Here is a 27,358-nt window from a genome sequence, read left to right on the forward strand (position 1 = left end):
AAGATGCTGACCAAGGAGACAGCAAAGCATCTAGGCCAGCAGAAAGACGACTGCCAGAAGCAAACATAGCTGAAGGCAAGATGCTTCCATACTGTGTTGTATATATATTCTCTCTATACATACACAATAGACATAATTCAAAAGAGATTTTGGAATGCACTGCAATTCATTCAAATCCTATCAACTCCTTAAGTTCTTTTAAAATTGTGAAATCTCTGAAGAACTAAAGTTTTTAAAATTCACACGTTTAAAGAACTATTGAACTTGCTTGTAAGACTCATTCAGTTCCTGTAGTTTCACAGTATTTAAGCCAAAGATATACATGTATCCACTATCAAATACAAAAAGCTTCACAACAGTAAGGCATTTCAGTCCTGAGGTGAAACAAGTGCTTGTCCAAGGAAACAAAAAAAAAAGACCAGGAAGTTGAAGATACCATGAATACCCACAATGTGTGCAACTTCAGGGAGTCACTTATGAAACACTTAAATTACCTTAAGAGGAGATTACACTCTAAACTTGAGGAAGGCAGAATTTAACAGGAAATTCCCTCCGTAGCCCTTGTAGAGTTTCACATTGCCTTGAGCAAGAGATCAGCCAGGAATCCAGAAGAGACACTTTCTGGTATGCCTGCTCCCAGGTTCACAAGAATGTGAGGACTCAGTACTTCTGAGCGTCCACAGAGAAGGCAGGTTAATTTCTAAAGCCAGAGCACCAATTACTATGGGCTTAATGCAGAACTGCACATATTACAAGTACCTCCAGTCATCTTAATTTGACCATCTCTTTCCTGTCCCAGCCAAGAATTTATCAAAGCTAGATGAAGCAATATCATAATCATTAAAACTAGATAATGACCTAGCTGCCTGCGTAAGCCTCTGTGGATTCAGTTCCTAGCAGCAGCCTTAAGAACACCACCAAGTATTTTTTTTCTTTTGACAGCAAGTGAACAAGACCTGCATAGCCTCCCATTTTGGGTGTGCAGCTATGCACAGTGATCCAGTCACTGCTTTCTTTGTGGAGAAACACCACAGATATTTAACTTGGGTCCATATCACAGAAGTACTATCAAGATTCATTGTTGCACATTGAGTACAGGCACCAGAAATAATGCAGGGTTCAAACAAGATAAACCCCCCACTTCTATTAATAGTCAAGGAGCTGATAGCTCCAATGGCAGCTCTCTGTACAGTGTTGTAACTGTAATGGCATTTCTCACTTCTCTGGGTGTTTTGAGTCATTGATTTCTACAGAAGGTCTTGGTTCCTGTTTGCCAAGCGTTATTTCACAGTGTATTGGGAAAATACACAATGGTTGAAAAACAGAAGATGTCCAAAGAATAACCTCACTCCAAACCCCACTTAATGTAAGCCACTGTGCTTATGTAAAAGGACAATTTAATAACAGGTCCAGGGTCTTTCCTGATCAGTGCACACATACAACCAATCTGCAAGTAAGCCAGCATGAAAAATTCTTCAGGATGTTAGAAATCCAGGTATTTGCACAGCAAGCCATCTTCCTAGACAAGCTAGCTTCCAATAAATAGTACTTGCTGTTTTCCAGAAGGCATTAGCCCTCACTCCCTATCTTCCATACCTAGCATCCAGATTCAGACTTTGGTTACTATCTTACTGGCTTGCAGACCTCAGGCCAGGCTAGGGCTTTCCCTGGATGTTTTTGGATTGTTTTTTTGTTTTGTTTAGTTTTCAGAAGAAAGCTAGTAAAAGTTTGGCTATTCACTGTGAACATCATATGACTTAGGAGAAAAGTCTGCTCCCCTAAGTGGAAATTTAATTTCAGACTAGTCCTGGAATGCTGCCATCAAGTTTACAGCAATATATTGGTCAATAACAGAGAAATACACATTCATTATCCAGGATAAAATAAATCTGGACTGGTAGGGGTTTTTTGTATATTACAATGAGTGTTTTGTGGTTAAGACACTGATCTACAACTTCAATGAAAAAATCCAACCAACCACAGTTCAGACTCTCACTCTGACAGACCACATGCACAGCACTAGGTGACACACCTTTCCAGACCATACATAACTTTCTAGACTATACATAACCCTAGATGCATACATAACCATGTATATACACACACACAACTTAGGTATACAACCGTGGAAGTGGGGACAGAAACCAGCACTTTCCTCAGCCAGGGTGAAGGGCAGTGCTAGTACACCTCATGCACAAAATAAAAATCAGGTTTAAATATGCTGGTGAATTTTTCACAAGTACTGTGAATGTTCTGTTTCCATTTTGCACCCCATTTATCTGTTCTGCTTCGGATTGCAGCCTGACCAGGAGTATGATGAAATCTGCCATCATCACATTTTTAGTCTCAAGCCAAGAGGAAGAAAGTTGATTTTTCTTACGCAACTGTTACAGGAAAAACAGTGAGAACAATTCTTCATCCAGCCTTGCCAAAGAAATCTAAGCTTGTGACAATTCATTATCATATTCTCTGCATATAAAGCAAGCAGGATTTGCCAACTCTAGTCAGCTTCTACCGTGAAACTGACCTGAAATAACAGTATATTAGGAATTTACTGAGAAAATATTGAAGACTTCTGCTCCAGTGAAAGGGATTAAGCCATTTACAAACTGAAGCCTGTAAAAGGTACCATCCCTCTGCCACCCCATTCAAGTGGGTCCTACTTTCCTGCACAGTGTTAAGTGGAGATGATGAGTAGTAGGTAAAGGATGCGTTAGGGCATCTGCCTGAGAGTCAACACAGGCAGAGTTCAGCCTTCAAAGGAAGCATGACAGAAACATGCAAAGCAGCCTATTTCCAAAACTGTAAATCAGTTTCTGTATTGGTAAAATTAAAGTTACTCTGTAAAGGTAACAATTAAGTTTACTAAATTAGAGTATACAAAATTACAAAGCCTTGGTATATAAAAGCACTTTCTAAAAAACAAAGCTGTTAAAATGAACAACAGATTGCAAGTTAATTCCCCTCTTGTAAGACAGGACACTTTAACAAAGGCTTCCAAAATAGATACCTGAAGACTTAAAAATAACATACCAATCTTTCTTTTATGAGCAAAGAACAGTCACTGTTCCCACTTATAAAATATTTGCCTTTTGTAAGACTCCCCCACCCCCGACAGCAAGCCCTCAAGCAGTCTCCTCCCTCTACAATGACTGGCTCTGAGGAGTGAGCTGCAAGTTTTTCACACCTGTGCATAAAATTGTCCTGATGAAGTGTAGCAATACACAGACATTGGCCAAATACTAAGAATGTGAATACAAATGTCAGAAAAAGATAGCTCTGGATATTCCTGTCAATTCCTTCATATTGAAAGATACAGACTTGGTGTTACACTCAGTTCAGTATTAACCAGTCAGTGTTTACTGATGTCCTGTGAGCCAAACAGGACCTACGTGCTTCAAAAATAGGAAGTACTAGTCAAAGAGCTCTTAGTGTCCCCTGCTATCAAAGTTTCTGGAACCTGTTGCAACAGGTTTGTAAACAGAAACGAAGAGATCAGGTAGAGGTTTGTGCATTAAAAGCACGACTCCAAACTTGCAGAGAGTTGCCTCTACTGAATTGAGTTCAAGTTTACCCCCAGATCATTTAAAAAGCAACAGATTGGTATCTGGCTTTCCAGAAGAAGGATGAAGTTGTAGGCCTTTCAAAAAAACACCCAAGAACAACTAAGACCACTGACCAGGTCAGAGTCACTTCTGGTAACTAAAACCGTGAGTACGCTGTTCTCTGCTGCTGCTGCTGCGATGGAGCCTGTCCCTGCTGCTGCTGAAGGCGAACCTGCTGAGAGTAGGGATCCTCAAGAGACTTCACAAAAATAGTTGTTTTAGGCCCAGTTTTCCAGACAATACCATTTGAGTCTATTACAGAGGACTCCACTGTGATGTTGTGGGTGCCCAGTATCACAAAGTTTAACAGGAACTGAGTGCTGAAGTAGTCGTTGTGTGGTTCCACCCTCTGCTCCATTTCATTGGTCATGTTGTCAATGGGAATCTGAGAACACATGGAAGGTTAAAATGCCATTTGATATAGGTCTGCTGAATGTTACACAGCTGCTGCTCTCCGTTCAGAGAGGAGGAAAATCTTAGTCCTCAGTTCTCCTAAACCAATGCATGTGCATGTTTGTGCCAGCTTGACATGCTTTTTCATTAATTTTTCAGTTTTTAATCTCTTCACAAAAGCAAGGTAGCTAACAAGTCGTCTTCTCCCTGAGGTTCTAGTTTTCCAGAGTAACACAAGTCAGGAAAACATTATGTACTTCCTAGGTCCTACTTTAGAAGCAACTGGCTTTCCCTTTTCCTCAAGCAACAAAACAAAAAGCCAACCCAAGCCCACCATAACAGGCCTTTTATGAAGTGTCTTAGACAATTTTTCAAACTGTTGACTTAAGTTTAATATCTTCTCAGGTGTTATTTAATTTGGACAGCCTGTCCTACTGATTTTTCATAAATAAAACCCCCTTGACATGAGTATAAAGTCCTAGCAACTATGTGGTAGAGAATCTATTCCTCCCCTGTGGAGTTTCATATTATATATACTTAGGTTGCATGTTCCTGTTCTCTGGCAGATTACTAGTGACTTGTTCCAAATATCACAACGCCTCTTTTGTTTGGAAAAGGTATCACAAAAAAGTTATCAGCACACAGGAGACTTCAAAATCCCAAATCCCTTCCAGGCACTAGGTCTGGCTCTGGACAGTGCTTGAAAATTAACTGTCACGTAAGAGGATTATGGAAGAACCCATTCATTTCAATCTGAAAACTGCTACAGAGCCAAAAGATTAGCTTTCTTGATGTATTTTCCTAAAGAGTCTTCCTGGCTCTACTCTATCCATACCTTATAGTCTTGTCCAGATTTGCTCTGCAGCACTGAAGAGACATTTAGACAGACAGATTGGATTTTACGGAAGAGGCCTGGTTTGGATCCATGCTGAACCACTCCTTCCACTTTCAGGGCCAACTGCTGATTATTCTGTACTGCAATAGGTTCTGCTGGATTCCTTGGAGATGGGGACAGAGCGAGCTGAAACATGAAAACAGACCAAAAATGTAGGTTTATGCTTCCAGAAAAGCAAACAAGTCAAGGATGAAACAGAACAACTTACAGAAAAATTTCAGAGGAGAGGTTTTGTAGGGAAACCAGCAAATGAAGACACTGAACTTCTGAGACTCATTACTAGTAATTAATAAACATCAGCAGCAATACCAGAGGTAGTCTTTGAGTTTAATTGCACTTCAAAAGCAGTGGAAGTCTTCTACTAAATAGCCAGATATACTAAGCTAAGCACAGAAGTAAAACATAGTAAGAGCAAGTATTGTAAAACCTCAAGACTCTCACTTCCCAGAAAAAAGGAGCACTTGAGTAAATAAAAATATGACCACTGAAGGTCACAGCCATTTTTAGCTGATAAATATTACCATTTTCTTCCAAGATACATGGAAGCCATGGGGGTGGGGGGCAAGAGCAAGAGATAGCAGCTTTGTGGTGCTCTGCTGCCAGATGGGGCTTAGCCCCAACAATAGGAAACCCTGCTTTTTAAAGGAAAAACAGCACAAGTTTCTAGAAACTACCTTCCCAATGCTAAAATATTGAACTCTACAAACTCAGAATCAACAAAAATTCTGGTTAGCTTTTGTTTTTAAGGCATGGCAATCAAAGAACTGAATCCTAATTGCCTAATCCAAAACCTAGCACTTCTTAATGATAGGTACACATTCAAGTTATTCCTAACAGATAAACCCAGATGCTATTTGCAGTTAAGTATCTTCCTTCCCTAAAAACGCTACCACTCCATGCCCTCAGTAAGGCTTTCCTCACAACACAGAGCTCTGGGCTGCATCTGAACAGTACTTACTTTAATACTTGTGGACTGCAGCTTTTGAAAGAAGTACCTTTGAAATGAAAGGGGTACCTTCAGCAACGCAATGACAGCATTGCACAGACAAGCTGTATGCTGCAAGAAACAGACAAAAAATTGAAGAAAAGGTCATTCATAGCACAGCAATAGAATCAGACATGCACTTGAGGTCCTGAAACAGTCATTCTCACTGTCCAAAACCACACTGATACAGTTACAGGATAACAGCCACTATGGCGACAGTGACTAGCTTGTTTGTATTCTGCTCTGGAAAACACAGGGAGGTGAAATCATTTCAGTCCTAGTGTTGAGTCAAAGCAGGATCTGCTTGAAACACTCATACACAAAAGCCTCATGAACAAACTCTCAAACAATTGCACAGTAAACAAGACTGGCAGTTACCACAACTTAATACAGGGCAATAATTTTTGAGCTTCTTGCCTACTCTTCCTTTCCCCACTGCACTACACTGTCCCTCTGGCTCAGATGAGCCAAGGCATCACTACTGAAGTCATCAGGCTGCACTGATAAGGAGCCAGTAACAACTAAGTTTATAAGGCACACCTTCAACACATTTTATAAAACTCAGTCTCCTACTTGGAATCAGTAAGGACTGTTGTGTTTAGAAACAAGGCAAACAGATGCCAGCCATGACAAATTAACTACCTTGTTCCCACCAACATGCACTTCAGCTTTACGATGTTCACTAACAGTAGAAGAGGAAGCCATACCACACTAGCCCTGCAAAGGAGTGCATTATCAGCTCACTGTTTGCATTCAGCACACTTTACATTGTGTTCTCTGATGACCTGTGTTGATAAGAGAAACGCTATACTCACAAAGCAGCATTAACTGCCAGCAGCCCAGCAACCAAAGCTAGGCTAGTGCTGAACCCTCCAGCAGCCTGGGGTAGGGGGGAAACTCCTTCAGAACAGCATGAACAAAGAGAGCACCTTCAGTACTTGAATGCAAGCGAGGAAAGATCTGACAGACATAACCCTGCTTTTAGTTTGTCAGCATCTGCTGTATTCTGTGTATTGGAATTTAAAACATTTTTAGTCAGGCCAGTAAGGTTACAGATGTCTATGAAAAACCTTTTATGAAGCATTTTCAGAGTAATGAGCCTCTGTAGGGACTGTTTGTGCCAGTAAGAGGTCATGTTAATTAACAGTGTGCTCTTGAGTTTCTTGACCACCAGAAATACATGGAGTTGCCAAGTCTTTGGAACCTCTGTGTGTAGAATATACATTTAAAACTTTTACTTGCCAAGTAAGACACAGGAGCATACTTCCTGTTGAGGGATTCTACTTCTTCCAGTACATGATTAAATACAGACATCATTCTTCTTTCATATTCACTCTCAACATGTGCTGTTCCATTCGAGCTATATTCCTGGAAACTGAAAAAAAAACCCCTCTCAACCAATTTATCATACCTAACATACTTTCCTCCTCATAATCTGGGAGGCTCATACCCAAATAGGCCCAGCAAGCCCATCCTCTGTTATAACTTAAAAACCATTATGGAATAACTGTCTTTCAAACGGCTTGCCTTTTTTATAGTTTTCCCACTAGAAACTTGCACCTTACATTTAGTCCCTTTAACAACAGCTTATCCACCACTTTGTCCCCACCATCTCTCACTTGAAGCAGTTACAGGTCTGGCAGACTCAGCATGCTTAACTCCCCTACCTTTTATTTAAGCCTGCAGTGTTTCTTTTTAAAAGTCTCAGCTTAAGGAAAAGCAAGAATGCCAGAGTTAAAACTAAACATGTGAGTTTATAAAGTCATCTTTTGAATACAATTCCATCTCCTAGACACCTCATTTTGAAGTTCACAGCTTCATATTTTTTGACATATGATCAATACCTCTTTTCTAGGCAATGTTTAATTCATGAGTAGGACAGCCACTTCAGATGTTTGCTTCTATTTTCAGTTATTAAAAAAAATCCCACAATTAAAAAGATGTTTGTTGACACTGTGTTCCATTTAATCTCAGCTTGAGTTTTGAAGTGTGATTTGATTCATAGGCATTTCAAGGTGATTTTCTAGTGATAAGTTCTCTTACGAGCACCAGGAGATGGTTTTATACTAAAAGTTTAAAATTTATTTAGCATAGATTTTCACTACACTGAAGAAAACTAACGTGCACAAGCCCAAGCAGCAGGCGTGGGAGTTAACAGAGTGACAAATTAAAATAGGTGGCTGAAGATGATAGAAGTTGTTTATTTTAATGCAAGTCTATATTTATAACAAGTCCAGTATAACACTCAAGAGCAAAATGAGTATAGAAGTACATGAAACTGTTCCACCCATGCCAGGTATGGCACAGCACCAACAGGTCCTCAAGTCTGACCCAGAGTAGTGTTAGAAAAATGCACTAAGACTCTGAACATCGTTTAAATTCCTAGGCTTAAAGCCCCAAGGATTTAGAAACAAGCAGCAAAGGAGTATCAAGTTAACTACCAAACCTACCTTGCAGATTCTGGATCCAAAATCAGAGCTTCGATTGCATGTGAAATCAACAGGCAGCTCTGCTGTTGTCTGGTATTAATGTTAAGGAGCTAAGACATAGAAAAGTGGGACCTAAGAAATGCAGTCTGCTTACTGGCACTTATCCTCATTTCTCCAGCTTTTGTGAAGTAATCCTACAGTCCTTACTCCTTTAGTAAACAGAGCAGGAACATGAAAATCCCAAGTTTTATGTTGTTGCAATTTGTGTCACAACTTATTCATAAAGTAATTCCAAACAGTAGTATGGCAACGTTCATTTCCAAATAGGGTTAAAGAGATCGGTACCTAATTTTTATGGTATCAGCTGTTTCAAAATGACCATGTGCCAATCTTCACAGAAAAGACTGCTAATCTCCATGCTGTCCACATGAGAAAAGTGGCCAAAATGTAAGATTAAGAGGATACAGTTCTACATTCCTCAGAGTTGCTGAGTCTGCATCAAAAGATGACTGATACAGATCTCCATACCGCGTAGCCAGGTTACGGAATTCCTCCATGGAGTGCTTCATCTATAGAAATGTTGTTATCAGTAAAATAAAAACAAACCAAAACCCTCTCACATCCAGAAAACCACTATGTTACAACATACAACACTGAAGGAATAAGACCACATACTCTGGCAAGAACACATTAAGTTCTTGCTTCCTCACAAGGATAGTGTTACCCACGTGACAGGCTTATCTACACATCAAACTGACACGTTTCCTGGAACAGCACCAACAGGCCCTCCTTTGGTTAAGGACTACAGCAAAACAAAAACCCCAACAACCTCCCTCCATTCCCTACTGATAAATCAATCCCCCCTGTCTTTCCAAGATTACCCACCGATTCTTTCTTGTATACTACATGCATTTCATAAGCAAACTGTCTCTATAGTCTACCCCGCACGAAGCCAGTTGCAACACATGAAAAGGAGTTGCAGTACAACCCTGCAGTATATATTCCTCAGTGTAATCACACTACCTGGGGTGTTTTGAAACAGGCTGTGTGAAGTCTTGCATGCAGTGAGCCACCTTGTAAGCTCAAGCCTGCAGCATGTCCTTGGAAGCTGCATGCATGAGATTCATACATGCTCGGCTTCAAACTGCCTGCTACAGGCAGACATTTTTATTGCTACAAGGGAAAACCAAGGCCCACTAATTAGCAAAACTCATCATTACCACTTCTCAGTTTTGTCAGACATCTTCCTTGAAAAGCAAAATCTATCCCAGACAACTGCACAAGAGCAGAAGAACACATGCCTGGTTGGAGATACGTCCACACCTTTGGAGATCGTTTCCTGATGTCATAGCAATCGTGGTAGCAATAGCTGGTGGGGGACTTGTTTTCAGGCTGTTGCAGGTACAAATAAGTTGAGAAAAAGCTTGCAGAAGGTCAATCCTGAGTTTCACAAATCCACACTGAAAGCTCAGAGGATTAAGTGGTGTACTAGCAGCCTGAAACACAGTTACCAGGAATGTTGGCAATCTAGGTCAAAAGCAAACATGCTAACATAACTTTGCAATGTCACTGACCTGTCTCAGACAACTGAGCCCTTCAGTTCAATTCCAAACTACTTTAAAATGACTTTTAACAAATTCGCTCAATTTAAATCATACTGAACATAAAGGACACAGGTAATACTAAAACCTTACTCCAGGCCTATCACCCTTGTAACGAGTGTGACTTAAGCTGTTAAGGCACCTCTATTTCCTCTTTTTCCAAGGCCAAGCCATTAGGCTTCAGATGACATTAGTCCAGACAGCCCTTGCCATAAGGGAAAGCACACTGAACGGGAAAGCAAACACACACAAAGGACTGAACAAGTCACCCTCTGCATCAGGAAGGAGGGAGAATTGGCTAATAATCTGCAACAAGGGGGGAGGGGAGATAACCTTTGAATTTTTTTTGAACTGTGAAAGGGACAGGAACATTACAAAAGCCCTGAATCTTTTATTTGATGAGGACAGGGATACAGTTCAGCGACAGCTAAGAACAGTAAATAACAGAACCCCAGGAGAGTAGACATGTTGCTCTTATTTAGAAAGTATGGTTCTCTAAAACTTTGCTCCCTGAGAGCTTATTTGACTTAAAAAAGCATCTGTGAAGGCTTAAGACAACCCAGGAGGGGGCGAAAAGCAGCACTTGATATTTGATACTAGTTAAAGTATTTATTATTTAGTTTTCTTCTACTGTCTAAGATTTTCAGTAAAATGCACTTTTAAGGGTAAAAAAAAAAGAGAATGAAGTATGTTCAGCTCACACGTGTCTTACCCAGTGGCTTTTTTATTCCTCAACAGAGAGTCACTTCCAGAGGCAAGACATTATAACCCATCCCAAAAAGCTTACTAAAAACCATTTATTTGCCAGCAGGAGCAATCTAGTTTCTAACAAAACATTGTGCCCTCTGAGAACTGGCCCACTATTGACAAAAGTAAGGAAAGATCAGCCAACTGCAACCATTTTAAACTACCAAGCTAGATTTCAAGCAAAGAAATACGACTATTTCATCACTTGAGCCACCCTGCCCCTCTTATCTACTCCTTTGCTTTCTCTTCTCTAAGGGCATAAAAAAAAAATCCTCTTTTGAATGGAAATTGTTCAGTTTATTCTACATGGGTGGTTTCAGAAAACCCTCTGTAGAAGAGATCTCAGTGCAATGTAATTGCTCTACAGAGACTACATGCTTTTATAAAGAGTAAAGTACCAGTACTTTTATCAGAGAATCCAGACATTTTTAGTAGCACAAACTGTACTTGGCTCTTGTAAAACTGGAAATAAGCTTGTCTCATTAATACAGCAATTTACCTTATCTGCTGCCCATATGTAGCCATGAGCAATGAGCTACAATTCTTTTTTGAAAGTGACAGAGAGTTCTTTGGCTCAGCCAAGTTCTTCTAACACCACCATTTATCAGCACATTTAGAGTTAGTGCTACTTAATGGTTACAATTAGTGCTCTGTTCAAGTTCTGTATGTTCACTTAGATGACCAGCAGTGAAAGATAAGCTGGTCCTATTCAAAAATTTTTGCTAACTATTTAAGTACACAGCAAGACAGGGGCCATGGCTGATGTGCTCTGCCCTGTCCTAACCCAGCCCTCATCCATAAAGTAAGGGGACTTGTTCTCCCCTCGGGGTGGACTAACTCACACAAAAGAGCAATTTGCATACAGCACTGCAAGAGAGTTACATGCACAGCAAGGAGGACTTGAGAAATTTTCTCACAAGATCAGAGGCTGATTATTTCACCATTGCTAAACTGGGCTGACTGAACATCTGCAACAGATTTCCTGGCAGTGTCTTCTAGCTACAAAGTGTACAGCTACACAGGGTTCATCATACACACTGATCATCTGCAGTACCAACAGTGCTGAGTCACACTCTACATAAATAGTAGCAACAGTAACACTGAAATCAGAGGGAAGAGACAGTAGAAGTCCTCATCAGTAAGGTCGTGTGCACTCTAGGGCACTTAGCTCCACTTTGAGAAGCTGAGTTCTGTAGGTGCAAGCAGTGGGTGGCTCCTTTTACAGCTGGTACACTCGGGCATGGCTAGGAATCTGCCCAGAGGAACAGCAAGTCAACAACAGCAATAAAGCCCAATTTCTCTAGCCCTCCAAAACCAGTACTTACTCCTCTGGGCCACAGCCACCCCCAAGTATTGCACCATGAAAAGCACAGTGGGCAACAAAGTGGTAAGGACAGGAATCCCTCAACAGAACCCCCCCCCGGACAACAAACTAAACTCTAGGGAAAGGCTAATTACTGAATCACAGAATGACTTAAGCAAGTTATTTTCCTATCTGTATTAAATATTAACATCTAATTAGATGAGGACCCTGCCCAAGTGTTTTCTAGAAGTTAGAGAAGTCTGGAAACATTGAACTAAAAGCCTTCTTCACCCAGCAAACAGGACAAAAACTTCAGGAACTACAAAGCTTTCTCAGAGGACAAAGGAATAAAATCTACATCCCTCCTGTCTATTTTGGGACATTAATAAACAGTAATACCTGAACTTTACTAAACACTAAGATCTGAATTGCCTTTATACCAAGTTCAGTAACTGAAAAAGCTGCTTCATTCAAAAGACAGAAAACTGATTTCTTTGTGGAAACTAATGAGAAAACTGTGGCGTTGTGTGAAGCTGAAGTCTTTAAGAAGTAACTTCAGAACTGAAGGTCCATATTCATTAAAGCTTTTGTTTATGTTCAGACATCACATCATGGCTTCTTACTATTGTTATCAAATTTACATAAGAGATTGAATTGTTCTCCCTCCTCTGAAATGGTGTTGCCTTGTTAGGGTTCTATAGGATCACACTGCTGTATGCATCAGCAACATGAACTCAGCAGGAGGAAAAAAAGACACTTAAATCTATCTCTATTTTTGGAATATAACAGCCCATTTCAAGCTCAACTATTATAACACCATCTACTTAGTCAAGACAAGGAGTGGAAATTTTAAATACTGTAACTTTTAAAGATCTGTCATATATGATTTGATCAAGGCAGGAATTAAGAGGAAGAAAAGAGAAGTTTAGCTAATCACACTTAGCTGGGCTATAATATCTTCTCTCTGAAGCAGGGTGTAAGAATTGGCTATTTCCTGCAGTCTACTCAAACGTGTCAGACATCTTTAGAAACTCTTCATGGGTTTAAGAACAGAGACCAAAGAGACATGCTGCAGCATACAGAAGCATCATCACTGCAGCAGCAAGATCTGTACTAACCGTCAGAGATGCTATTCCTTTGTGATAGGATTTTAAAGCTTCAGCAATGCAAGAAAGCGCTGAGCTGTAGTTGTCCTCCTGCAAGCCTGTCAGACACTGTTCTGCATGGGAGAACTCCTTCAAGCTGTTCAGCCAGAAGTAGAAGTGTTCTGAAGCCACTTGAGTCAGCAGGCTTTGATACAGTTCTCTGGCCATGTCATGGTTGCCCTGTTAATGACAAAAATGTTTCTAAGAGGGGATACAAAAAAAGGTGGTGGGTTCCTACAAAACAGTAACATCTCCAGAAATACTCTTACTTTAAAAATAAGCTTCTTCCAATCATTTGATCATAGCAATCATAATAAATTCATAAACGCTTTTTTTATGAAGGTATCAGCCCATATAAGTACAGTACTTATATAACACAAGATAATTCAACAAGATGAGAAACAATATTGAAATTTACTTTGACCCCAAGCATCTCATAACTAGGGTTTCTACATAATTTTAATCCCAGCTGTGATTTTACTGATGGGAAAGGGGGAAGCAGTATCTTTTCATTCCTTTCTCCACATTGAAGATAAGCACACGTCAGGAAGGACTACATCACTGTCTAAAGAGCAGGTCAAAACTACAGATTGCCAGGCATGTGCTCAAGAAAGTACCAGGTCATCAGCTCCTCCTCAAATGCTTCAAAAAGACAAGTGAAAGACCATCCCAATGGGATGACTGCCCTAAATGGCATATATCTGAATCAGCATTCCAGGGAATTAAGACTGAATTTCCTTTTAAATTCCCATCCCCTTCATTTCCTACTCTTAATCCTACTATTTTCCTTACTTTCTTCTTCCAGTTCAAAGTCGTCACTCACATCCTTTTAACACCACCAAACCATTTTCCTCCAGGTATTTTCACTTACCATCCTGGAAGCCTGCCTGGCTATCCTGTAGGCTGTCCATCCATTGGAGGCATTCTCAAGCTGCTGTTTGATAACAGTTTTGATCTCTGAGGATAAAGCTTTCTGACTGGAAACAAATATCACTGTGGCAAGAGAAACCTAATGAAGGGTGGAAAGGTGAGGAAAAGGTTATATTCCAGGAAATAAACAAGAAAAAACTTCCCTGTCCTAAACTAACAGAAATTACCTGTTTGGTTTTGGACTCAAAACTACGTAGAGGATAAGTGACTAAGGCATTCCTCAGTTCAAGTGTGTATCTTGAGTAGTTCCAAGAACCCAAGTATTTCTTGTAGATGAAAAGTCACTTTCATTTAAAGTATCTTCACTGTGGCTTTTAACAAAGATATTTTACATGTTCCAAATGAAGTAACAGGAAGCTTGCAATGTTTCTTCAAATTAATTTCCACGCAGATGTTATAAAAGCATTTTTGTATCTTACAGTATATTGAATGTCACATGCACCAGAGCACCACACAAATAGAGCTGTCCTTTTGTTTTGTTTTTTCTTATAACCAGTACCTTACAGACTCCCCAGTAGCTCCGACAGCTAGCTTTGCCTAAGCAGTGCCATCTGCTGGGAAGTCAGATGGAACACACTGAACCATGGTTCAGCTCCATCTGAGATTTTAACACGGGACAGATGCAGCCAAACATTAAAGCAAAACTGAAAATCGTGACTATAGACTGGCACATCAACCTGGACACAGCAAATGGCTTAGCTGCCTTTTTTAATAACCTCCATCCACAGTAGTTTATATGTAGACTTTATCCACAAGAGGCTATTTACCACATGATCTTACCAACAGTTCCTGTTTTTTATCAGTAGCAGATCGTCCAATTAATTTATAGAGGTCCATGAGGTCTCCTAGCATCCCATCTGCTAAGACAGGCAGCTGCATGGCAATAGCTGCCAAACAGTGGCACATGAGAATCCTAGCAGCATCCTGGGCACTGTGCAACTGGGTCAGCAGGGATTCAACTACTGACTGGCTCAGGTGAGGACGGCACTTGACCAGCTTCACCATACAAGTTAACGTGATCTGCAATGCACACAATCAACAGGGACAATAAATACAATGTTTACTTAAAACTAGAAAGAGCCAGATACACTTACAATTACAGAATGTAGATCTGGTATTTTCAGAACCATGTACTCTACAAAATGGGAGATTTTTCTAAGAGGCCAAGCCTCTGTCCCTGACCTCACAGCACAAAAACATATCAAATTCAAGAACCAGTTATCTTCTCTCATACCACCACCATCTACAGCTAAATAACTAAATAAAATTAGTAGTAGCAGCTTACAAAGTGGGAAAATAAAACTAATAGTGTAAGAGGGTTGTAACCATCTTAAACTCTAATAGTTTAAGAGGGTTGTACATCTCCAAAAAGCCCATTCTCTCCAAGATCCTCTGTCCTTTAGAGACACCTCCACCCCATGTTTGTGCTTTTATTACAGCTGTTCCTCTAAAGAATGCTTTTTTCCCTTCCACCTACAACAACCAGCTTTAGAGATGAGGGGAACTGCACTATAGTTGTGCCTCCACTCTCAACAATGACTACATTCAAAACATAGACAAGCCTTCATTTCCTCCCAGTATGTTACACTTCCACTAGAAAGGGTCTGGTGCACCTAGGGGAAGACATATGTTACCTTTAAGGTTGCCTGAGCTCCTGGACTATCATCTTGACTACAAAGAACAAGAAGAGCCTCTAAGCCAAAAACTGCATCCTGCTCCAAAGGCAGAAGATCTAAAATAAAAATACAGTAAGTTAGTTCTCTGTTGTTTTCTGACCATTAATTGGTGTAATGTTTGCACTGTCAAGTATCTTACTAACACTTCTGCCTTTGATTAGAAACAATAGTGCCATTCCACATTACAGCTAACTATTCAGTCACAGCAACTGTGACATTTGTAGAGCACATAAATCTTTGCACTAAGACTTCTAAATGCCTCATTATTCTTTTGCAATAGACTTTATTCAAAGTGTGTTCAAAGACTGACAATAATTCATTAGTCTTACAGTAAAGGTACAAGCATTTATTTAGCACAAGCTCTGCTGTGCCCAGTAATTGTTTAAATTAGACAAAGATGGAATCCTCCCAACCATTCATAAAATTCTACAGAGAATTTTGTACTAGGTCACAGTCTCCATTCTCCCTAACCAGCATGAAGGAGCAGACACTTACAGACAGGTTCATAGACAAGACCAGTTAATATTTGTTAAGTGCATAAGCCTGACTAAACAGACACATTTCATTGTCCTGGTTTTCATTTACCTTTTTCCTGACAAGAGGCTGATATATTAGTCAGAATTCTCACACCATGAGCTGCAATGCCACGGTTATTATGGTAACAGCACTCCTGTGCTAGTTTTACTAAATCAAATGATCTCACAGTTGTAGTTGATGCTCCTAAATAAAGACAAGGCAAAGTGGACATAAAACACAGTCCATAATTACATCACAGATCTTTTCAAGTACACTTTTGGAAAAAAGACTGACTTAGGATTTTGTTCACATGTTTAAAGGATCTATTTGAACACACAGAGGTTCTCCCTCTATTCCTGAAGGGTTGTCAAGCATTGGAACAGGCTGCCCAGGGAAGTGGTGGAGTCACCATCCCTGGAGGTATTTAATAGGCATGTCGGCGCTCAGGGCTACGATTTAGCAGTAGACTTGGCAGTGTTGGGGTACTTGATCTTAGAGGTCTTTTTCCAACCTTGACAGTTCTATGATCCTTTATTTCCTCATAAAACCCAGAACAAAATCCTGGATCACAACTATTTATGGGTATAGGGTATCCCATTTTATGTTTAGATACAACAAACATGGTCTGATTCTCAGCCAGTGTTCTGAAGCTCAAAATCAGTTTTAAGAAAATGCTACAAAGTGCCCAGATGACAATATGAGTAGCTAGACAACCCATCAGAAATGCCAGAGATCATCTAACCTAGCTTTCTTACCTGGAGCACTGCTGAAGTACTGCTTAATGGCAATGGTCCCCGATAACGCAGAAAGAACAGACAGCATGCCCAGTTTCAAGCTGTCATAAGGAGTGTGAAGAGCAGATTCACAGAGTGCCTAAAGATTATCAGGAGAAAGATACAGAGGGAAGGAAGTTCCATGAGCTTTCTGTATTAAATGTTTAGTTGCACTTGTCTGAAAAGTTGAAAGTCAAAGATTTTCCCACAGAAAATACGATATACTGAAATAAAATGTCATATCCTGAAGTATCAGTCTTCGTACACTGAGAACTTGTTGTCCAGAAAAATGACAGTGTGTCTCAGGCTAAGGAATACCTATTAAGTAATTTAACTGAAAATCAGTGGCAAAAAATCTATGAGGTCTCATTGATCAACTATTGCTGAAGTTTAAGACAGTTCTCCATTCTTAGAGGTATACTAATTATTCTGCCTTACGACAGTCTGCAGGGTTTTATGTAAGCATACACCTTGAGAGCAAAGTTTCAAGTGCCATTTCTTTTAACAGTCATCATATACAGCACAGTTTAAATGCCTTGATAAACAGCTTAAAGTGTATTTTATTTTCCCTCATTTATAATAGAGGTTCTGTCATACTTTCAAAGCTTTTGTCATATCTTCTCAGGACTCATCACCTCCAAATTGGAATAACAAAGTTCAGTTTTCTCTGACCCATTATGCCAATGCTGTCCACAACTGAGCCGTTCACTAGCTCTGGAGGCCTTTTTAGTCAACATGAGAAAGCAACAAGACAAATGGAAAATGTAAGTATACTCTGCCTCAGAGAGTACCAAAGCTGAACACCCAGCAACTGCATAAACAAACACACCTTCACAGAACAAAAACCCCAACAGCATTCTTTGCCATATCTATGTCCTTGTACAGTGTAAGGGTTTAATTGTCAATACATTTTTTAGTTTGTACCAATGCAGTACTTGGCTAATTTGCTGAACTGTGTAGCATCAGACAGACGATGATACAATGATTAGGGTAGAAGATGAGTCTTGTTATCTCCCAAGACACTGTTTTACTCCAGTTACCTTTGCTATCAGCAGGAAGACTGCTGTAAACACTGCCAACAACCACTTCTAAAGCTGATTTTAGAAATCAGTAAAGTCTCCAAAACTCAAAAGCTAAGCCTCCTATCCAACCTACACACAGGCCCAAAATGCTGAAGCTAACCCTACTGAAACTCTGGTTGGCAAAAAAAGTAAGAGCAGCAGGTTTTGCTGTGAGAATTGGAGGGTCTGTTCAAGTACCTGTTGTATAAAACATTACCAAGTTGTTTAAATATGTGGAGTTACCCAGCTCCAAACACTGACTTCATATTTCAGAAGTCAGAAAAACTCTCACTACTTCTGCATACCATTCAGCAAGCAGCAACAAGCTTCAGTCCATTTTGTTCTAGTCACTTGTTTAGTTCCTACATCAATGGAACATTTTCCTACATATTTTAAGACACTACATAACAATGAAGTCCATGTTATCAACATTTCTTATTTGTATTAAGACAGCTACCAACCAAGCACCATGGTACAGAATAGCATTCTTACTGCAAAGAATCCATAAACCATTTAATCAATTCCTTAAAATTCCTCAAGGAAATACATTTCTGGTATTAATGCATTATAATAAATAGAGCAGCTTAAAAAAAAAACCCTCTTCTTACTCCAAATAATCTTACCAATCAGAGATAAAGCAAAGCATGCTTTATTTCTCACCTAATTAACAAAAATTCACATAGTTCTTCCTCCCAGCTGCCTTATACACCAACAGCATACAGTAAATAAGATTCCAAGAGGGGCAAAACCAATGAAGCAAGACCAGGAACAGTACAGCTGTAAGCCTGTGCCATTAAATCCTTGAAATATTTACTTTCCCATTAATCTAATGTGAAGTTTTTCTATAGTCATTTCTACCAGAAAAGGGGAAAGACCAGGGCAAAAAACCTACTCATACGCAACAGCACTATCTATAATTGTCCTGGTTTCAGCTAGAATATAACAACTGCTTCCCCAAATAACACAGGTGCAGTATAAACACTTTCTAGGCTTTCATTCATATAACAGGAGTCACAAGGCTACTACTGAAAACAGCCATTAATCCTAAAATATTAAGTGAAATCACATTTGTCTTTTTCAAGTATACCTTGCTGGGTGACATGCTTCAACAAACCCCAACAGACTGTTACACAAGAGCATCAATACGTACTCAGTGTAAGAACAACATAAGCATTCAGGTGATGTCTTAGATGAGTCTGTCAGCTGAAAGAGTTATTTCCTTACTGTAAAAAGCCCTGCTGCATGACACATGCCTTTCCTCAGTTACAATGCTCCAACTTTTGGGTAAGCTCATTCAACCCAAGACATTCTATGCAGTGTTAATTAATACTTGGCTTACTCTGCTTGGCAGAGTAACAACTTAAGGATATGGAAATGTATGTTCTTCCCTTCTTTTCCTCCCAAGCTGTTCCTCTAAAAAGAATTCTACAACTAATTGAAAAGTTACATCTTTATGCCAAAGTTGATTATGAATGAACCTGAATATTTTCTCTGCTCCATGTATGTGGTGTCTTGTTGGCCAACAACTTCAAGTCTTGGATTGCGAGTCTCTTCACAGCCTTCCTGGGGTCATTCTTCAAGTACTGCAATAGAAGCTGGATCTGCAAAGTAAATTCATTGTTTAAGAGAGAATCTACTTGAAGGATGTCCTTTCAAGGGTACTTGTGAAGAAGTTTTGAGCATACTCAGAAATAACTTGCCTCATCTGATTCCTTGCCACATGGAAAAGCCCATGCTTGTGCTGCAATGCCATGGCAAGCTAAAGTAGTCTGACAGCAGATTTATACCACGCTGTCTCCTTGTAAAGGGTGCATGAATATCACCCTTCAAACAAAGCCTTGAGACCTGCTTCAGCACTCACAGAAGTGCCATAAAACACACAAGAAACTCAGTAAACACTTTAAACTGTTGTGATCATGCTGCTAGCAAACATACTGAGCATTTGCTGCTAACTTGGGTATCTGCACAATCTGCAGTTGACAGCAACAAAGACATACCTTGTATGCCCCAGCAGTTTCCAAAAACAACCCTGAAGTCCCAACAAAACCATTCCCTAGCAACATCCTCCAAAGTATTTATCTCAAATTAAGTGATACAAGTCCTTTGCCATGCTCATTTCCTGAAAATTTACGGACTGGAATAGCCAGCACAAAAAAAGCAGGAAGCATGCCAGCCATGGCTTTCTTCTCCACCTACATCACTTTTAAGGAGCATTGGCCTTGTGCTGCAGGAATCACTGTGCCTATTGCCATAAAACCCCAAAAAGCACATCAAGTGTAATAATGTTGTTTCAGTTGGCTTAGATTCAGTACTATCAAACAGTACCCTATCTGCATCCTCTGAAATGCAGAAGTTAGCTGTACCAAGACGTTTCAGACAGATCAATGCTATTTAGTCTAACAGTAACAGACACTGGCTTTCCATAGCTGTACAGGACTGAAAGAAAGCAAATAGGTTTTCATGACTACTTTACAAGGATTAGCTAGACAAATCTCAAGTGTCTCTGTGTTCAAACCTGCTATACAAATCATGTCCACAAAGGTCATTATCAAAACATAAAACCACTGTATCTTCTCATCACTACTTTCCCACAAGAGGGTTCACAGCCCTAATTTATAGTACCAGATTTAAATTCCTCAGAGTTCTTAAAATTTTTAAATGCACTCTATGCCACTGAAATAATAATCTGCTTATGGCAGGGAAAAGTGAAGCCTGGGTTCTACAGGTAAGATGAAATAGTTTTCTGAAAAAAATCAGGGTGTTTGCTTTCCTAAATGCTAATGGATCCTAGTCAGTTATGGCCCCTGTTCATTTACAGACAGACTGGTTATGATCTGAAAAGAAGGGTTCCTGTGCTCGATGGGGTTATCTGGAAACAGGACCAGAGGGCAAAAAATATGAAAGCAGCAGCAGTTTTCAAGATATTGTGTCTCTAGAGCACGTAGGAGCAACCACCCTGGCATATCCATCACAATTTGTTCTCAGCATCAGCTAGACTCTTAAAATACAAAGCACAAGGAATGACTTGGGAAGAATTACCTGTTTTGGAATATCAACCAAAGAAGAAGCAGCAAGCAGAGTGAATGTGTGCAGAGTAACAATGACCATCTTTGTAGAGGGATATGAGGTCACCAGCTGCTGAAGCAGCTGCCGGGAGCTAGAGGCCAGACTAGCATCATGATGCATGTGCTGTAGGATAGGGATCAACTTCAATTTCAAGTCCACAGGTGTGGCTAAACCTGCAACAAGGCAGACAGTTAGTCCTTTGTTCTAGCTTTTGACAGTACTGCGGCACACAGTATGTCTGTGTCACTACCACTGCTGAATGCAGGCTGTGCAGGCACCAGCATTATCTTCAACTAACCCATCTGCTAGCTAGCAGCGTAACAGCAGTTATATCAAGCAGTCTCATGGTTCTCTGAGAAGGTTACTTCTTGCTGCATTGCAGGTCACACACCTAATTCACTCCTCTGAAGCAACCCGAGACAGCCTGTGTAAGTTTACTCATCATGCTATAGATGATCTTTTATTCTTTACAAAACAAGTGTTTTGAGAACTTCTATTTTAAGGGGACATGAGAGCCAGACAGATTACTGGTTAACTAATTTAAAGACCAGAATCATTTGGGTATAAAAGCAACAGCATTCTGATATATGATATTTACATGTGGACAATAAGGAATACTTAAGGAAATTAGTGCCTTTCCCTTTTATCATTCAGTATACAGATGTACCTTGAATCATCTCACTGATTTTATTACATATCCCAGCAGCAAAATCCCTGTAGAGAAAAGAAAGTAACAGATGAAATGAAAAAGATAATTAAAACTCAACTGAACTACAGAATAGTGTTTTAACAAAAGACTGTCAGAAAACTAACTGTGCTTACCAAGGTTTAAGTCACTTTAGAACACCTTGCAACATAGACATGATCAATTAAATGGAAGCTTTCAAGCATGTGTCAAAGCAACAAGCAAGCACTATATTTTATTCCTTAATTTCTGTAATCCTCAATTAAATCTGCTGTTATACTCTGCATTCTCATATTTATAAGTTTTCCATTACTATTTTAGAAAAACTGTTAAATGTTCATTTAGATTTCTTCTCAATACTGTTATTACACATCATTAAATGTTTTTCTGTGACATGTTAGTACTACAGAAAGAAGCTTTGTGCATGTCCCTGCCAATGGAATTTCCGTTCCCCAATGTAAAAAAGTTTGGATCTTACTTTGATTGTGCAGAAAAGTTGGCAGCAGCAAATATAGCAGCTTCAACTTCCACATTATCATGGGAATCCAAACTCTGACGAATACTGTGATGTGCATTCTTCCTTTCTGGAATAATAGATGCCATGCTGCCCAACATGCTACAGCAATAATTACAGGAAGAACAATGATAATTAAGAAATGCAAGATGAAGCCAAACAGAAGCAAAAAAGGACTGGTTAAAAGACTGGTTTTATATAAACTTACTTTTTCATGTCTATTACAGAAAAACAAATGCTAAAAATAGGCATATAACTAAAAGGTAACAAATTTTGTCATGTGGGTTATGTTACTGACTTAATTAAATTTTGATACCTTCCATCTTGAAATGGGTACAGTGAGAAACTGACCAGGAACTCTTCTAAAATTCAGAGTGAACTAAAGTACTGAGAATGAGTATTTAGGATGCTTTTACATTCAAGTATCAACACAACAGATTTAATGCTAAAAAGCACTATGAGCTATTTGCAGACACATTAGGTATTTATCATGGGATATAAATTCAGAAAAGTCGTAGTTTAGAGAGAAAAAAGTATTCAGAGAACTGTTTCCATCTTTTCTGTCCTTCTCTCCAAACAAGCCTGCAGAGTTACATGACAAATCTCTGAACAGTCACAAATTATAATCACATGCTAAGAAAGGCAAAATCTCTTGATTCTTACCCCAGTCTAACATAGAAATAACTGACTTTCATCATTGGTTTCTAACATCTTTTGCTGATGTGAGATAAGGAACTTGCTGGGAATAGAGCAACACCTTTTATGTAACTGCTAAAAAGGTAGCGAATCAATCTATGCAACAGTAAGAATATCTCAAAGATACTTTTCAGGCATATTTAAAGCATAATCCATTTTAAAAAATGCCAGATTTGCACTGATGGCAATCCTAGCAAGAGTTCTATGCAAGTATTTACACAGTTAGCAATAAAATTCCACAGACAAAGTTCTCTTTTAGCAGATCTTTCTTACTGACACTACTTAAGACAAACCCAAATCAACTGAAGGCTTTAATCTGAAACTGAACAGCCCTTTTAACATTTGAAGCATCCCATGATTTGGTTAGCCATTTAAGCAATTTTTCAAGCAAAGCAGATTTCTGGGGCTTCCAGAAGTCTGTAAAGATAGCCCTCAAAACCAGTCAACAACTGTAATTTGATGTTAGTATAATGAAGAGAAGATACAAGAAAACATATACTGTATTTACAGATTATTACAGATATTGATATACTGTATTTACAAATCTGGAACATGAGAGCATGAAAGCACAAACTCAAAATGCCAAAAGAAAAAATGCACTTATGAGCTAATCAAACCCCTGTTAATGCCTCCCATCTTTCAACTCTGAAGTCAGTAACCATTCTCGATGAACAGAAGAATACAAAAGGAGGAAGAAGAGTGCTGTTGTCACATTTGAATTCATTTCCACAGGAGTTGGAAGATGAAGTTAAGATGATCATGCTGGGAAGTGTTAAAAGACAGACACCAAAGCAGCTGGGCAACAACATTAAAGCTATCATAACTTTTTTTTCCCCATCTGATTCCCAGGAAGTCCAAAGCAATCAATAATGGCACTTCCATAGAAAACGCTGATCAGAGTTCAACAAGCAGTGAACTTCTGGGACAATGATAAATGAAAAATAGGTGCAAGCCTAAAAAACTTAACAGAATTTCTGCTTAAAAGTTATTGTGACATGTAATGAAGCACATTCCTTTTGGTTCTGGTCTAAGTATGTCATAGACAAAATATGATAGCTGTAGCTATTGCCTTGGCTATGCACATAAAAGGTTCATTTTTTCTCAAGTTCACAAAATTTCAACACTGCCAATTCTGTTTTGCCCAGAAACATCCCCAAAATTCTCACCATCATAAATTCTTAATAACCTTGTTCTGATCACAAATCATTACCATTCATCCCTTTAAAGACAACAGATGTCTTTACTTTTAGCTCTGTGAGCGATGTACAAGATTTCTCCTACTCTCCCTTCCTGGTAGCTGCAGATCTTGTTATTCCCAATGTCAAGGACCAACTGGGAGAAGAAATTATCTGAACAAATAGTTTGAATATTCAAGCTGTTTTGTGACCCCCAGAACAAAGCACTGTTTTCTCAGCAGAATGTGTACAATCATAACAGACAAAACCTACTAAGGGAACAGAGGTGTGAAGATGCCCTCTAAGGAGCATTTCAAATGATTGCAAGATGCAAAACCCCTGATACAGAACTATTTGAACTTGACCTTAAGAGTTTAACCACTGCTGTGGCAGCAGGGCAAACAGTCTTGATAAACACTGAAGGATGGGGCCTTATGGTGGCTGTTTTGGGTGAATATGGGATACACAGATAGATGTTTTCTATGCAGAATTTCAAAAGTCACAGCACCCTGGGTGAAATCTTTTGCCTCATTAACCATGAAATCAATATTAAAGTTGACACCTCTACAGATGCTAATGAACTAAAAATAAGACATTTTCCACCCAAATCATACTAAATGTCACCTAGAAGAGGTGAAACCAGAGATGAAACTCTTCTGGACAAGCTGCACTCAAAAAGAGGAAAACGAGTGAACCCAGGAAGAAGAAAATCCAGAAAGAAGCCCTCCTCCAAACCAGGGACACCCCATCACGTTGGGTAAATCGACACTGGAACCTGGATCAGTGGCCAATCAAGATCTCTTTCTGTCCTCCTTGGTTTCTCTTTCTTCCCTCACCTTTCTCTATCACTCTCCTCCCTTTCCCACTCTTTTAAGCCTTTCTACTACCCAACTATTTACCCAGGAGCCTAGCTATAGAATCAAGTCTTTGTTTACCTATGGAGGTTAAAGTGTTGTCTCACAAATTCCAACAAAAGGGAATCACAAATTTCAGTTACTTGTCCCTCCCTTTTGAGCTAGGGCATGACACCAGACTAGCATATTAATAGCTAGATATCTGAATTAAGTTAATTTATGCAATACATACCGAAGGGTAATAGCCCGAGCAACTGGATCGTTGCTATGAATTACGGAGAAAACTCTTTTGACAAACTCATCCACATTTAGGATCTTCTCTAAGTGCTTCTCACTCTGTTGAGTAACTTTCAGCACACACAGCCTCAGGAAGTTGTTTCTGTTAGAAGACACGTTTATTTATCAGTCTGTTATATAACAAAAATTAAAACATTTTTAAAACCTCTGAAAATAAGTTAAAACAAGGACAGGTCTACCCTCCATAAACTTTTAAGTAGACAGGCAAAGAGAGATTACTGACACACTGGTTTTATTTTCTTGTACAGGTAGCATCAAATTTAGGCTCAATTACAGGGAAATGAGCCTGTTGATACCAGTGAGCAATGTAAGCAGATACATGTTTTGTGCACATTTAGGAACATAAGTCTACTATAAAAGCACATCCAGGAGTAACAGTGAAAAGGTTAGTTGCCAATGCCAGCTGAGAGTAAATTTCTTTTCCTCCTTGGAGCCAACATTGAGGATTCCACAACAACAGATAACTTTGCAAGCTATTACAAAGCAGCTTCAGTTCCATCACAAGCATCAGACACCTAGAAGAGCTATACTTCGGGCTTTGCTGTCAACAATCTTTAGAGATAGAATTCACATATGTGACTAATCACCTATTTATTATTAATTTGATTGCACATATGGAGCAGGATTTACACCAGTGCACTTAAACTGGCCAGCAAGTGAACCCTCCAATCAGGACAGATGGAAAGGAATGGTGCCATTGATCACTCACAGCCACTTAAGCCCACTAAAGATGGGGTAAGCAAACTTCATAAAATCACAGAATCGTAGGGGTTGGAAGGGACCTCCAGAGATCATCGGGTCCAACCCCCCTGCCAAAGCAGCTCCCCAGCTCATATTGCACAGACAGGTGTCCAGGCGGGTCTTGAATATCTCCAGAGAAGGAGACTCCACCACCTCCCTGGGCAGCCTGTCCCAGGGCTCTGTCACCCTCACTGTGAAAAAGTTTTTCCGCATGTTGGTGCGGAACTTCCTGTGCCCCAACTTGCAGCCATTGCCCCTTGTCCTGTCCCCACAGACCACTGAAAAGGGGCTGGCTGATTCCCCCTGCATCCCCTGTTTCAGATAATTATAAGCTTTAATTAGGTCCCCCCTTAGTCTTCTCTTCTCAAGGCTGAACAGCCCCAACTTACTCAGCCTCTCCTCATAGGGGAGATGCTCCAGGCCCTTAATCATCTTCATAGCCCTTCAATTAAGCACAGCTTGCCCACAGTTGAGTAGGTACCACTGCAATATTATCAGGCAAGCAGAAAATCCCCACAGCTGCCCGGGCTCCAACACAGCAACACTCCAACGTAGCATGCCTCGCTCCAGGCCAGAGATTCGAATGGACAAGGACTGACCGCTGCCACTTACCCCACTCTGAAAACATCCGCCAGCTTCAGGAACGCCGAGTTAATGAGGATAGGGAAAGGATACTTCTGGAAGAGCCTGGGAAAACGGACCACGGCCTCGCACTGCTCCCCGAGTTTGCCAGACCTGAGGCCTAAACAGGACAGCGATAGTTACGGCGGATACCTAAGCACCCTCGAAGCCGGGTGCTCCCTCCACGCCCCGCTCGGGGCTGAGCGGTGCGACACGAAGCTCCCAGCCGCTGGGGGCCGCCGGGACGCGAGAGGCCGCCCACCCTCCATGAGGCGGAGGCGGGCGCCAGCGGCCCTGAGAGCAGCCCCACCACGGAGGCGGCCCCAGCCCTGCGACAACACCGAGACCGCCCGGCCTCACCCTTGTCCAGCTCCATGAGGGCGGAGTTGGCGTCCAGCTCCTGCTCGCCGTAGCCCGCATCGGCCAGGAAGGACTTGGCGCCGGCAGCCATCCCGCTCTCCTTAGCGCCGACCTGCCCAGCTCCTGCTCCCCGTAGCGATACGGCGCATGCCCAGTTCCCCTCCCGCCTCCTTAGTGTGGGGGCGCGGCCGCGCTAGCCACGCTATTTACATACAGGCGCTCCGCCCAGGCGCATGCGCACACCAGCCGTGTACGCCGGCCACGTCCCCTCGCGGCCTCTACGCCCCGGT

General features: G+C 40.4%; 1 protein-coding gene across 3 annotated transcripts; it reads right to left on the reverse strand.

Moving 5' to 3' along the window:
• Positions 1-3,093: 3,093 nt before the first annotated feature.
• On the reverse strand, positions 3,094-27,159 carry INTS7 (integrator complex subunit 7; the record flags this gene model as incomplete). 3 transcript variants are annotated; one of them, XM_084261251.1, is made up of 20 exons in its annotated part: positions 3,094-3,990; positions 4,834-5,019; positions 5,852-5,950; positions 7,163-7,253; positions 8,329-8,397; positions 8,773-8,876; positions 9,609-9,803; positions 13,077-13,283; positions 13,975-14,112; positions 14,814-15,053; positions 15,668-15,765; positions 16,295-16,429; positions 16,981-17,098; positions 19,538-19,660; positions 21,099-21,298; positions 21,793-21,839; positions 22,289-22,426; positions 25,282-25,428; positions 26,700-26,829; positions 27,069-27,159. In XM_084261251.1, 20 exons carry the CDS (start codon positions 27,157-27,159, stop codon positions 3,703-3,705), a joined length of 2,844 nt encoding a protein of 947 aa, XP_084117377.1. In that variant the 3' UTR covers positions 3,094-3,702. The 3 variants fall into 3 exon arrangements, with proteins under 3 accessions (XP_084117377.1, XP_084117378.1, XP_084117376.1); XM_084261252.1 differs by having other exon boundaries at positions 5,852-5,908; positions 7,133-7,253; XM_084261250.1 differs by having other exon boundaries at positions 7,121-7,253.
• Positions 27,160-27,358: the final 199 nt, after the last annotated feature.

The sequence above is a fragment of the Gallinula chloropus genome (genome assembly GCF_964237585.1).
Source record: "Gallinula chloropus genome assembly, chromosome: 3".
Taxonomy (NCBI): domain Eukaryota; kingdom Metazoa; phylum Chordata; class Aves; order Gruiformes; family Rallidae; genus Gallinula; species Gallinula chloropus.